The sequence below is a fragment of the Zea mays genome, chromosome 7 (assembly GCF_902167145.1).
Source record: "Zea mays cultivar B73 chromosome 7, Zm-B73-REFERENCE-NAM-5.0, whole genome shotgun sequence".
NCBI lineage: Eukaryota > Viridiplantae > Streptophyta > Magnoliopsida > Poales > Poaceae > Zea > Zea mays.
In genome coordinates, this window is record NC_050102.1 from 154,246,003 (window position 1) to 154,260,290 (window position 14,288).

At 42.3% G+C, this 14,288-nt stretch overlaps 2 protein-coding genes across 2 annotated transcripts; one reads left to right on the plus strand and one right to left on the minus strand.

Annotated features, from left to right (window-relative positions):
• Positions 1–211: 211 nt before the first annotated feature.
• On the minus strand, positions 212–3,744 carry LOC542490 (glutathione transferase16). Its single transcript, NM_001112040.2, is given in 3 exon segments — positions 212–983; positions 3,402–3,453; positions 3,561–3,744. Coding segments are annotated over 3 exon segments (903 nt in total). The 5' UTR covers positions 3,717–3,744; the 3' UTR covers positions 212–288.
• Positions 3,745–8,181: 4,437 nt separating this feature from the next.
• Positions 8,182–12,783, plus strand: LOC103633159 (zinc finger MYM-type protein 1-like). The gene is made up of 2 exons (XM_008654844.2): positions 8,182–9,501; positions 9,676–12,783. The coding sequence occupies exon 2, from the start codon at positions 9,688–9,690 to the stop codon at positions 10,966–10,968; it is 1,281 nt and encodes a 426-aa protein (XP_008653066.1). The 5' UTR covers positions 8,182–9,501; positions 9,676–9,687; the 3' UTR covers positions 10,969–12,783.
• Positions 12,784–14,288: the final 1,505 nt, after the last annotated feature.

Consider the following 14,288-nt stretch of genomic DNA (forward strand, 5'->3'; position numbering starts at 1 on the left):
AGTTCAATCCAGTTGAGCTCAACTAGGGTCAGCTGAATTCTTCTCTGGCGAAAATCGGCTTTTGTACCTGGTCTTTTTTAGACATCTTTTTCCTATGCTTAATATATAATAGGGCGTAGTTCACCTGCACATTTCAAGAAAAAAAAGACAAGATAAACAAATTTGGCCCACTGTCGTACAATGACTATCCTGTTAAACAACTCTTTGGTCAGAAGGTAAAAATATAACTCTTGTTAAAGAACCAAACAATAAAAGACAAGACAAACACCACTAAGACGACCATCACCATCAATTTGTGGCTGGCATACCAACACCATCAATTTGTTGAGTAGACACTAAGTGATCACCAGGAAGAGGCTTCTTTGTTCGAGGAACTATCGAAGCTGATGACTCGTTATCAGCAGGAGGAACCAATATTGTCCGAGGCTCTGTTCTGCTCTGCTTTCTCGAGTCTACCCGAGTTGGGTCGGTGGAGGTTCTAGGAGCCTCTTCCTGCTGCTGCTGCTGCTTCTTGAGTTCTTCTTGTTTGTTCTTCTCCTCCACGCTCTTCATATACCTCAGCACTTTCTTCCAAGAACTCCGGTCAGAAATAGCATCCCACCACCTCCTTACATTTTTCCTCGAATCATAAAGGTAAAGAAACTTGTTAGATGCTTTGATATAGTGGGAATTTGGCAGGTGAACAAGGTCGGCAAGAGTGAACTTGTTTCCAACAAGGAATTCGCTGTCACTGAGCCTTTGCTCATAAACTTCCAGAACCTCTTCTAGCTTCCTTGTATGAACATCAATATCATCATCTTCTCCTTCACCCAGGGGAAAGGCCAAATGAAAGAACAAGGCCCGGCTCGGAGGGTTGAAAGCATGCTCCTCGTTGTGGAGCCATTGTTCAATTGAAGCCCTCTCAAGGGCATCCTTTCCAAGGAGGAACGGATATCCTTGATTTTCATACTTTTCTGCTATATAACGGCAGATTTCTCTGGATTCTGAAAATAGAAGGCAGAACCATCAACTTCAAGTGAAGCACATGCTTACAATTTTTATGAAGGCTGATCTTCGATAATGCAAGAAAAGTACAGGGTGGTTCTGTGTCACTTGAACAATGTATTAGAACTGAGAACTCTCAAAAGAAGTTTGAATAAATGAGCGTATAAAATTTAAATTCCATTTCGATATTGCTGATTTTCTGAACCTGTTTCTGTTGACTGGCAAGAAATGGATCCCTACCACATGTATATCAGTATATCATTACCATCTAATAAGAATTAACTATTATGAGCAGTTCATGGTGAATTCATTCCCTCCCTATATTTGTATGTTTAGTTGTTTACTGCTATGGTTTTGTTTCTAAAATCCTGAGTGCTGTCAAATTAAATGCACTCGCGAATGGAGAATACTGCTAAAAGTTTCCTTCCAACTTTAGCAAATGAAAACTCAACTTGTACAGCATTCATGGGGATGTGCACATTGTTACTGAAAACATAATCATGTCCTGGGATGCCAAAGTGTAACATCTTGCTAGTCTGAATCTATCCAAGTATCCACAACTCTAACACACTAAAAGCAATATCCTAATATTTGGAAGTCAATCCAAAAAGGAAGACACAATGTTTTTACAATTTGTGACAACTGACAAGGAAACAATATCATATTATTATTCGCTTTGTTGGCGTATGTTGTTTTAATCCTATTGCATCCAACTGCATGCCTCATATAAGATAACAAAAAAGATAAACTCTTTTGAATTTAATACATTTGTTCTTCTTAGGAAATTGTAGAGCTAAGTTAATGTAAACCTACAAGTTATTCTACATGATAAAAATGTATTAGCTATTGTCATTCAGTTGCTATTCACAAGTATAACACTATTTTCAAAAAAAGTATATGTCCAAATTTGAAATCTTGAAAGACTAAAGCTGATGATATAATAAGGCAACATTATATACTCTGTTTCAAATTGTAAGTCTTTTTAGCTTTGTCCTAAGTCAAACTTATTTAACTTTGACCAAGTTTACTGAAAAGAAATACATTAACATCTACAATATCAAATATATGCATTATCAAGATATATTTCATAATGTATCTAATGAAACTAGTTTGATGTTGCAGATGTTTGTGCATTTTTCTATAGAGATATTTTTTAAACGAAAAAAAACAGCAAGGGAAGCCCCCACTGTTAGGATTTTATCTATACTCCTCTATTAAAAACATAATTTGTGCATCTCGTGCTACCACGACTTCACTCTCTGTGTTGACACTCTAGGCCCGCCCCACACGCCCCGACTGGTTCTCCCACCCCACGCGCCCCGCGTCGGCGCCGTGCCTTGTAGGCCCCAAAGCCTAGCGACCGCGCAGTGCTCCCAGGCAGCCACCTAATGTGCCTGCCTAGTATTCGACCCTGCCCGCGCAGCTACCACACCACGCAAAAAATAGTGCAGAGCGAGCACTCGAACCCACGCCCCCTACTTCAGAAATTTGAGGCTAACCACCAGAGTACACATAGTGTTTAGAAATAAACAATAATTATATTTGAATAAATGTCTCAATACCTATTTATATGATATATAACAACCGTAACAAAGCACGGGCAACTGACTAGTTAAACTAAAAAAACCAATTGTACAGCAGAAACAGAACAAAAACAGCAACAAAGAAGGAAACAGGTAGCCTAAGAAAGGTTGGGCCGAATAATGCACACTGCTCTATACAAGAAAGGAAGGGAGCACACTTGTTTTCAGAAATCCTGTGAGCTTGTAGGCGAAGTTAGAGAAATTTGACTTGGGACAAAACTAAACCAACCTATAATCTAGAATGGAATATAGATTACATAAATGTATTATCAAATTCATTCACAACTGAAAACCAATTCTTATGCACTCTCAGATTTGCATCCATGTGTTTACACGTTATTAATCGGAAATATACATACACTAATGAATAATTATTCATTGCTGGCCAATGTTTGCTGCAAAGGAACATTTAAGTAAAGCTTGCACTGATCCAGCTAATAAAGCTTTTTATTGGCTAATTTTAGAGAACTGATTGGCACAAACTTTGAACAAGCAGGATACTGGCTACAATACCAAAATGAATGCATACATGATCTGATGAAAATCCCTCTCCGTTTTTGGTTAACAAGAAGGAACGAGAATATATTTATAAGTGAGAAATGTCGATAAGGTAATACATTAGTCTAAATTTATGCCAGGGTAGCCATATATACAATTTTCTGACAATTTCCTAGTTACAACTAATAAACAGCCTACCTCCTTGTACCAAGCTAGCTTGCATTTTTTTTCAGTAAACGCAAACTTGAATATTATCCAGCGGTTGAAAATATAAGCTGCAAGGAATGAAGGTCTGACATGGAATTGTAAATTACTTTGCCAAAAATGAAGTATTACCTTCTAGAAAAGTAGGGCCTTCATAGAATGGAACTGGAGCATGAGATGATGCCTGCAACATGCAGAGAATGAAAATGCAATAACAAGATTAATTGCTCAAATCTTCGAACATATCCTTCCTGCCAGAAAAAAAATAGTAGAATTGGAAACTCCAAATACCTGCAATCCGAGTAGGCTCCTGTATGAGGCTGTGTGAGTCTCAAACTTGACATCCTTCTCATAAAGGCAAGCAAGCACCCTTGAAACATCAGGTAAGATAAAAGATTTCTCATGATAAACCTGCATAATCGGTGCTCCAATACGAAGCCCTTCCATGGTGGCATGAACATAGGGTACAATGCTGAAATGGTGTGAAAGTAAACATATAACTCCCTCATTCTCATAAATATTAGGTTCCCTGCCTCTCCCGTCAAGCAAAGAGAAGATGCTTAAAGTGTGAACAGAAAAGGAAATCAATGGAGGAAGAGAAGTTGAGAACAGCACAGAATTGTACAGATAAAAGAGGTAAGAAAACAGAAAGAGAAAAGCAAAAGCTAAAGCAAACAAAATCTGAATGGGTAGCAGTTGACCTTTAAGCCGACACAACCCTCTCTTAATATGTTATGTAGCATTGAATTTACCACCAAGAATTTTATATGGTCAATGTTTTCAGGAACCTAGTCATATGGCATCTTATAATTAACTAATTATGACAAAGCTGGCAAATATTGATGAAGTAAAAGAAAAGCTGCAGCATATCTAAACATATTAGTTTGGTAAACAAAGGAGTGTACTACAGCACAGACTAAATGAGACTGGGAACTTATGGACGATGTAATGTTTCATCTTAAAATTTTACAAACATAAAAAGAGAACTCACTTTCATCAAATTAAAAATAACAATGACAGTGTTAAATATAAATATTAGCAGCCTCGCAAGATTAGAACAATAAATATATGTTGTGTCATCTACAAGAAGTTTTATCTGAAATTCGGGCAGCATGCACAACAACAGCAGTAAAGTGTAAAGAAGTATAATAAAATCCTGGAGGCATGCCTTATAAATAATGCAATAAGAGGACAGATGCAAAGAGCTAAAGCTTAAAGGCAATAACCTCTCAGATGCATAGCCACTTTATTCATTCCTTAGACCTTTCATTAGCGAGCAAGGACTGTTACAAGAGCAGAAAAGCAATGCTTATAATGCAAGTTTAGTATCAGGAGCATACCGCTAAGAGTAGCACAGTCCACAACACATCCAACAGGCTGGATGATCGTCATTTCCTGCTAATACAAGAATATATCATGTATCTCCATTCTCGCAGCAGTGCAGGGACAAAATATGGGCACAATAGAGCTTGCAACTTTACTCATCTTCGTTCAGAGTAGAATTGAGCAGCAAGTTTGTTCAAGGAACTATGAGTATTACAGCCTTTTCCTTCTCAAAAGCAAATGAATAAAAAAAACATAGCATGGCATTGCAAACAGTACAACTAATAGAGCTTATTATCGACGAACTCTGCGTCACCGGAAGCGAGCCCGCGGGCGATCTGATCCCCTTCGCGGCCTCGTCAACGACGCCGGGTCGTGTGCCTTCCGAATCCTCGTCGAATCCGAGCTCCCGGAGGCACCCGAGGCGCGGGCTCCCCAACCGCCTCTCGACCCCGCGCGCCTGCGCACCGTACGTGTTCTGGGATGCGTTCCACTTCCACCCGACCGAAGCCGCCAACCTCTTCGTCGCCGGCAAATTCCTCGACGGAGACAAGGCTGCGGCCTGGCCTATCAATTTTCGTCGATGAAGAGGGGTATTCGCATCCGAAGGCTTACGATGGCACCAAAATCCAGCGTTGATGGAGTGGAGGAGGCTGAAGATGATGGGCTCCTTCAGGAGGCGAGGCGGTTGCTGGATCAAGATAGACTTGGGAAGGTAACTGATTTTGCCATTACAGCGACTGTGAGTCCGAGGCCGGTAGTTCACGGCATCGAAGCTCTCAACGGTTCTCGGTTCTGGGCTCTTAGCTCGGATGAGCCGAGCAGCGACGAGGACGCACGTAAGGAGACATCTTTGGAGACACCGCTGGGGGTTCAGAGTGCGCCGCCGAAGGAAGTCTCATCGGAAGCTTGGGCAGTCGGGGTGAGAAAGCCGGTTACGATTGTTTCTGAACCTCGGTTGGTGAATCAGTCACGAACAGAGGCATACCACCGCCTAAAGCTGAGGCCATGGCAAGGTAAACTTCCATCGCCTCGTCGTTCTCCAGTGATGACCTTTGGAGCTGCTATTCAAAAAGCAAAGGTAAGTTCATCAGCCAAAGTATATTCTCGTCGTCGTTGAGGGGTCGCCGGAAACCTGTCCTCCACTTTGGCTTGCCGTGCGTCGGTGCCAGAGTTGGTGTCAGGGTCCCGATCCTCTTCTACCGAATTTTTTTTTGGCAAGCATCCCTCTGATTTCGCAGCCTGATTTCCCGCTGCTTCCAAATTTCAAAAGTGGTGCAATTCAGGGAAATAAGGGTCCCGTTGTTCTGAATTTAAGGAAATATATCCCATTCAGGCCCACGCCTGGACTGGTTGTTTTCTTTTCCAAAACTGGAACCCATACGAGTCGCCAAAGGGCAACACACACCATTCATACGCGGCTGCGGCGAAGCACCTCATGGAGTCCGGCGATGTCAACCCTGGGCGTAGTGGGCTGACCGATCAAAACGCGAGGCAAGGCTTTGGTCAGGGCAGCTATGTCGGCCGAGGTGGCTCCAGCAGGCTTTTCATCCGGGGTATGGCGGAGGGGATAGCGGCCGCGGGCAAGTGTTCCGAGGGAGTCACCGGCATAACTTCCGTGGCCGGTATGGTGGGCATAGTGGAGGTCGCTATGGTGGGTATGGTGGATATGGCGCTGGTGGAAGAGGCCACGTGAGGTTTGGGCGGGGTATGTGATGAGTACATCACTCCCGTTGATACAAACAACACTCCTCAAGTTGACTCCTCAATTACTCGCGCACGCGTTTGACAATTGAATTTACAAGTGATCTCGTTCCTAAGTAATTATTCTTATGCATTTGAGAGTAGTATGCTACCTAATGACTTAATTGTACTTAGAAATGAAGGAGAGGACCAGCATAGGTGTATGAAAGTCCTTGGAGGCGGGGAGGACCAGCTAGGACGTCTGGATCAAGATAGAGGCCCAAATCAATTCGAGTTCATTTCAGTTTCGGATTCTAGGAACAACCTGTAATAAAATGGACGCCCAAGTCGCATACGGAGTCGGATTTGGACGTTCTTTATATGGATGGAAAGATAATTTCGAGGAGCTTCCAATGGCACCGGTTTCAGGTCCAAATTCATCCAGAATCGACGAGAATTGTCTAAAAAAGTTTACGTCCAGAATATGTTACGGCGCTGCGACGCCGTTTTTTGGTCTTTTGGGCAGTGTATCTTCGTTGAGCCCATTAGGGGCGCGTCCAGGGGGTCTTGCATAACCCTAGAGTCTTTATTAGTAGCCGCCACATTCTTGTTAGGGGGTTTTGCTTAAGTTAATCTGTCAAGAATAGCTCGCCGTTAGATCGGTTTGTGAGACCCCAACTCGAGAGCTTAATCATCCATCCGCAATTTTTCAGATTGTGTTCTTTCTCGTTCTTGCTTGTGTCTTTGATTCGCAGGCAAGGATTAGCCTTCGTGGTGAGGTCAATCGAGCAGCGCATGGTTGATAACCCGAGGAGAAGTGGTGCTGCGATTGCGGGGTTCTAGTCTTGTTGATTGGAAGCCGGATCGTCTGTATGACATCTCCACCAAATCGATAGTTACCTTCACCTGACGGAAGATCGGGCACCCCCGTTCCTATCAAGTGGTATTCAAAGACTCAGGTATTACCGTCAGGCTTACCCTAGTTTAGTTTCTGTTTTTCATCCTATAACTCCAGAAAATTGCCATACAAAAAAATCCGCAGTCCAAGAACCCTTTGTTTGGCCTTTGCAATTTCGTTTTCCGTTTGGCTTTGTTCAGTTCGTGTCTGTGGTCGAGTCGTGTTGCTGGTTTAGGGTGTATCTTCGTCGTAGTTCAACTGCACCTTCGCCGTTATCCCATCCACCATTACCCAGATCACAAGTCGACCCACCCCATTAATCGACTTGCCCTCGCTAGCCGCCTTGTGTGACTTCTTGTCGTGCCAACCCTAGATAGGTTGCGAGCCGCCTTGAGTCTTCTGCCTGCACCGCAGCCCATCCTTATTCATCTGGCACAACCTATTTTTTTTCCACGAAAGTTTGTGTTCTGCTGTGATTGCAGATAGGGAAGTTTTGCCCTAACCGCCGCTTTCTAGTCGTGCCTCCCAAAAACATAACTTGAGGTACCTTCCTTAAAACGGGCATAACTTTTCGCTCTGTTGTCCAAAAAATCTGAAATTTTTACATGAGCTTGGTGACGCCATTCTAAGGCCAACCAAACTCGCCTACGACCTATTTGGTTTCGATAAAATTGTCAAAAAATCAGGAAAATATCAAAAAAATCATACAAAAAAAGAAAAACAAAATCACCTGTGATTCCTACTAGTGCCTTTTTGGCCTCGCTAGTACAATATTTACGGTACTGCCATTTTGCTAGTTCGGTGAGCTTCTTCCATTGTTCTTTGTTCCAACTTGTTGTGCTACGCCTCGGATACATCTCTTAGCCAGCAATTGTGACTTGTGCTTTGGATATTTATTGAACTTCACTCATCTGCACTCGATTTTGTTCCACATTCACATACATATTGTGCCTGTCCTACAGCTTCACATACTATATCTTCTGATCAATACAGATTTGACCTTGCAATCGCGGTTTCACTACCTCTTGGTAAGTATCACGAACCAGCCTCTGATTGTACCGTCCTTTGCATTATGTTTTCATTAGATACTAGTAAGAACTTGGTAAGACACGATAGTGTGTGTTCCTATTCACCTAGAGAGCGCGTAGTTGCTTATTAGGGATAACCTTTACTGTTTGTTCGTATTTTGGTGTTTCCAATGGGAGGATCCGATGACGAGATTGAGGTAGTCATTCCCACACAATTTTCTGATTGTGTCAGCCGCGAAGACTTCGATGTTATTTGCAAGCGTATGGAGGAAAATACGGAGGAAACGGTCCACAAGTCTGTCCATGATGCGCTTATTGCAATGGATCTTGGCAAAGTGCTAGATAGGGTGGAGAGACGGATAACCGAGCTTGTCGATCGGGTTGCCACGTTGGAGATACGTCCACTACATCAGCAGCCTCCTCCACCACCACAACCCCAGCAGCATCCACCACGGCATCAGCAGCCTCCACCATAGGCTCAAGATGATGCCATTTTCGATGCACGTGGCAATTTTGATGAGACAGCTACCAGAGACGCCCGCCTACGACGTCGTATTCGTTGGAACAGGGTAGGTATGGGTGACAACCAGCGAGGTAATAACAATCGTATTCCCGATGACCCTTTTGCTAAGATTAAGTTCACAATACCTTCTTTTTCGGCAGTGGCGGACCTACAGGGCATGCCAGGTGGGCCGTGGCATACCCTGTAGAATCTAGCCCACTTATACATATAGTTCCATTTGCAGCCCAATAAACCAGTAGAATACATAAATACGACGATGACTCTTCGTCTGTTCCGCTTCCACCGTTTCTCCTTCGGCGCTGCGACTGCAACGTGCTGCGATCGCCGATCAGCGATCTGCATCTCTGTCTGGCCCTTGGCGTCTGCCGGTGGCTGTCTGCAGTCTGCTTGAGTGCTTGGTCGACACAGTGACGCGCCGACAGCCGTCACTCCGTCCGTCAGCGGTCAGCCGGAGCCCAGAGCCGAGCAGCGCCGCACCGGCACCGCAACAAGGCAACGAGACGAGCGTACTGCGTACAGGCTAACAGGCGTACAACACTACAGCATAGCGATCCTCTATTCCTCTTTTGTTTTCTCTCGCCTGATTGGCTGATTCTGAATTCCTGATGGCTGATGTCCAGACCGATTAGTAATCAAGAATTCTAGAGGTCCGTAAGTTTTGATACTCATTCATCAAATTGCAAATTAAATAATTAATATGGATTGCATTTTTGCAGTTTTGCCCCCTTCAGATGCAGACTGATTAGTGATTACACGCATACCTCATAGAAATAAAAGGTAACCCCAATTCATCCTCTGATCAGCAATGGCCACTCAAAATCAGGTTACAGCTATCTGCTAATTTTGCATTTTTATTGCAGCCATACTTCGGAAACAAAAATAGCTCCTAAATTATTCTAGCATATAGAGTATTTCACTGAATGTTAATGCATCGCCTATTTTGTTTTGTAGAATTATTGAATTATGAAGAGGAATGGAGACATCACATCTCTTTTTCAGAAATATTCATCAAAGAAGGCTGTTGTTTCATCGTCTCCAACTGCAACTGTGGTGGAAGATGAACCTCAAGTGCAGGAGAGAGTTACTGAAGAAATTATGAACCCTATACCATCTTCTCCGCCATCAATTCCAACTGATGATGTCTCGCCGCAACCAACACCGGTTTATGATATCAATCGCCTTCCACATGATCCAGGTGAAAGAATGCCCATCCAAAGTTACTCTATTAATGATCAAGATGCAATTCGTAGATTATATATTCTTAAAGGTCCATTCCAACCATATGCACATGAATTTCCAAAAAGAAAAATAGGAAAGAGATATCGTCAATTCAATTTCGTTTGGTTTCATAAACATCATTGGCTTGAATATAGTATCAAGAAGGATTCTGTATTTTGCTTTATATGCTATTTGTTCAAAGACAACAAATGTAAGAGCAAGGGGGCAGATGCATTTGTTATAGATGGTTGGAGAAATTGGAATATAGGAGAGAAGGCACTTTTGAAACATGTGGGTTCTAGTGCGCACAATGCAGCTCAAGAGAGGTATAGTGGCTTCGTGAATCCTGAGGCAACAATTGATTATCACATTGATAAGTGGAGTAAAGAGGATCTTCGTCTTTATAAGATCAGATTGACTTATTCACTTAGGTGTTTGAAGTTTCTATTGCGTCAAGGATTGGCATTTCGTGGACATGATGAGAGTGAAGAGTCTAACAACAGAGGCAACTTCCTTGAACTTTTGAAATTTCTTGCATCAAACAGTGAAGAGGTGAAGAAATATGTTTTAGAGAATGCTCCAGATAACTGTACCTTAACTAGCCCAAAGATACAAAAGCAGATTATTCATTGTTGTGCCATAGAAACTAGAAAGAAAATAATTGAAGATCTTGGTGAAGAACCCTATGCAATTTTAGCTGATGAGTCTAGTGATATATCACATAAAGAACAACTAGCTCTTTGCTTGCGTTATGTTGATAAATTGGGAAGACCATGTGAACGACTTATTGGAGTTATCCCTGTAGATGATACTAGTTCTTTGTCACTTAAGGAAGCAATTGAAGCTCTTCTTGTTAGCCATGGTTTGTCTATGGCTCAAATCCGAGGTCAAGGTTATGATGGAGCCAACAACATGAAAGGAGAGATAAAAAGGGCTGAAAACATTGATAATGAAAGAGTCACCTTCTGCTTATTATATACATTGCTTTGCACATCAACTACAACTAGTTCTTATTGTTGTTGCTAAGGGGAATACCGATTGTGTGACATTTTTTGATCAAATAACTCTCTTGCTAAATATTGTTGGAGTTTCTTGTAAGCGCCATGGTATGCTTCGAAATGCTAGGCTTGAGAATATCAGAAAAGCACTAGATTGCGGTGAACTTGAAACTGGGACTGGATTAAATCAAGAGATGGGGTTGCCTAGGCCTGGTGAGACTCGATGGGGCTCTCATTACAAAACTGTTTGTAGCATCATTTCTATGTACCCCACAATTCGTGACGTACTCATCGCTCTAGGGGCTGATATTTCACATAAGGGCGATTGGACAAAAAATCATTTTGTTCTTGGAGCATTTGAGTCCTTTGAGTTTGTTTCTTTGCACAATTAATGTTTGTTATTCTTGGATACACAAATGAATTATCTGAGTGTTTGCAAAGAAGGGAGCAAGATATCATCAATGCAATCTCACTTGTTAATGTGGCAAAGAGCAGAATGCAAGAATTGAGGTCTAATGGTTGGGATCAATTCCTACAAAGGGTTACATTGTTTTGCAATCAATATGGCATCCAAGTTCCTGCTATGGAGGATAATTATGTGCCTTATGGAAAATCAGCACGATACACTCGAAACCAAACAAATGATGATCACTTCAGAAGAGAAATATATATTGGTGTCATTGATCAAATTAGTCAAGAGCTTGATAACCAGTTCGATGAGGTCAATATGGAGTTGCTTTCTTGTATGTCAGCCTTAGATCCTTCTGATTCATTTGCTTCCTTTGATGCGCAGAAGATACGAAGACTAGCTGAATTTTACCCTAATGACATATTTGGGAATGATTTGCTGAAACTTGAGTTGCAGCTTAATAATTATATTGATGCAATGAGGCAAGATGATAACTTCAAAGGCCTTCATTGCCTTGTTGACCTGTCAGTTAAGCTTGTTGAAAAAAAGAGGCATATCGTGTTCGATATGGTTTTCTTGCTTCTCAAATTGATATTACTTCTGCCGGTGGCAACATCAAGTGTTGAGAGGGCATTTTCTGCAATGTCTTTGGTCAAAACTAAGTTAAGAAATAAGATGGGTGATAGTCTTTTGGACGATTGTCTAGTCACATTCATCGAACGAGATCTTTTCTTCAAAGTCGATGAAGATGATATAATTGAGACCTTTATGGCTTTTAGAAAGCGTCGTCCGAACAAATAGTATGGTAATTATCTTTCAAACATTGTTTCTTGCAAATTTCGTATTTCATATGTTTGGGCTCTAGTGTAAAAATTATTATGGCATACTCTTGGCCAAAATCCTAGGTCTGCCACTGTTTTTCGGGTCATTATGATGTTGAGGCATATCTTGATTGGGAGATGACAGTAGAGCAAAAATTTGCCTCCCATCTTGTGTCTGAACACCATCAGGTTAGACAAGCCACTAGTGAGTTCAAAGATTTTGCTATCATTTGGTGGACTGGTTTAGTGGGTGATGGTAGAGAACCAACTACTTGGGATGACCTAAAGGATGCTATGCGTGATAGATTTGTTCCCCCATCTTATCATATAGAATCGCGTAAGAAACTGATGCGTTTAGATCAAGGGGATAAGTCTATTTAGGATTATTATGGTGAGCTTCAAAAGGGGTTGCAACGTTGTAAAATAGTCGAGGGGACCAAGGATGTTATTTGTCGTTTTTATTCGGGTTTGAGGCGTGAAATACAGGATATTATTGATTATAAAGATTTTGACACTGTCGACAAGTTGTTCCAGTTTTCTATGCTTGCAGAGAAGGAAGTGCAGGGATGATATCAGTCACAGCATCGATCCTAAAGTACCTTTGGCGCCACTCCTTTGCCAAAGACGACACATCGCACACCTCTGACTCCTCCAGCGCCCACGCGACCTTCATCTTCCGCTCCCACCGCAGGTACATCTACTTTGCAGGTACCTGCCAAGAAACCAGATTCGGTGGCCCCTTCCAGTGGACGCACTTCGAGCATTCAGTGCCACCGCTGCCATGGGCTTGGTCACTTGAAGAAGGATTGTCCTAGCCAACGGGCGTACATTGCTACGGACGATGGGTACATTAGTGCGTTGGATGTGGAGGATGATGGTGTTACAAGTGATGATGCCGGAGATGATGTTGCCATTGATGGTGATGCTGCCACAGCAAATTTCCGGAACATCATTGTGCAGCGTGTCCTCAGTGCTCAGCTAGAGACCTCCGGGCAGCAGCAGCGCCATAATTTGTTCCAGACTTTCTTCGTCATCAAGTATCGACGTGCTCGTGTTATTATTGATGGAGGAAGCTGTAACAATTTGGCGAGTTCAGATTTGATCAAGAAGCTTAGCTTGCCCACATGCCCACGTCCGCATCCATACCACATTCAATGGTTTAATGATACCGGCAAGGTTAAGGTAACACAAATGGTACGCGTGCATTTTTCCATTGGTATATATTCTGATTATGCAGATTGTGATGTTGTACCTATGGAAGCATGCTCTCTTTTGTTGGGTAGACCTTGGGAATATGATAATGATGCACGTCACCATGGTCGGAGTAATACATACACTTTCATGCATAAGGGCAAGAAAATTACTTTGCTTCCTTTGACTCCTGCTAAGATTGTACAAGCTGACAAGGATAGAGCTGCAAATACAAATAATGAACCACCTGTTAAATCTGAAAATCAGAAAGCTATTCATTTGAAAGCTCCTCTAATGCTTGTTACAAAATCTGATCTTGCTAAAATACATGTTGATGATACTTGCTGCTATGCTTTAGTGTGCACATACGCTTTATTTTCCAATGATGATATTGCTAGCATTGTGCCTGCGCCTATGACTAACCTTTTGCTGGAATTTAGCGATGTTTTCCCGCTGAGATACCTCCTGGACTTCATCCCTGTTGGGGGCCTTCGTCTTCCGAAGGTCCTCAAAAACATGATTAACAATGTTTCCCAAGTGTAATATATGTACAGGAACCTTCAGACTCAAATTGGAGCTGCATACAATATGGAAAGCAGGGTCGAGACGAAGGTTGAACCAGCTCCGAAGCTGCGCGCAAGGGAGCTTCGGCTCAGTAGCAAAAAAAAGGAACCGACTTAAGGAGGAAAATGCTACCTAGTCCTCGATAGATTGTCCTTAAGTCAATAGTAAACATGAAGGGCATGAATGTAATTTCACACAGGATGCGCCCTATGCCTATAAATAGATGAACAGTACCCCCGTACTGTTCACGCTGACTGGTATTCACTCACGTGTCACTCTTGGACTTTCACCTTCTGTCGAGCCGAAGGTATAAATGTAATTCAATATTGTCCATGTTTATTCATGATGATATAAAAAAGATAT

Excerpts from the sequence above, each read along its gene's own strand:
- LOC103633159 (XM_008654844.2), top strand. The coding sequence starts at position 9,688 with ATGAAGAGGAATGGAGACATCACATCTCTTTTTCAGAAATATTCATCA.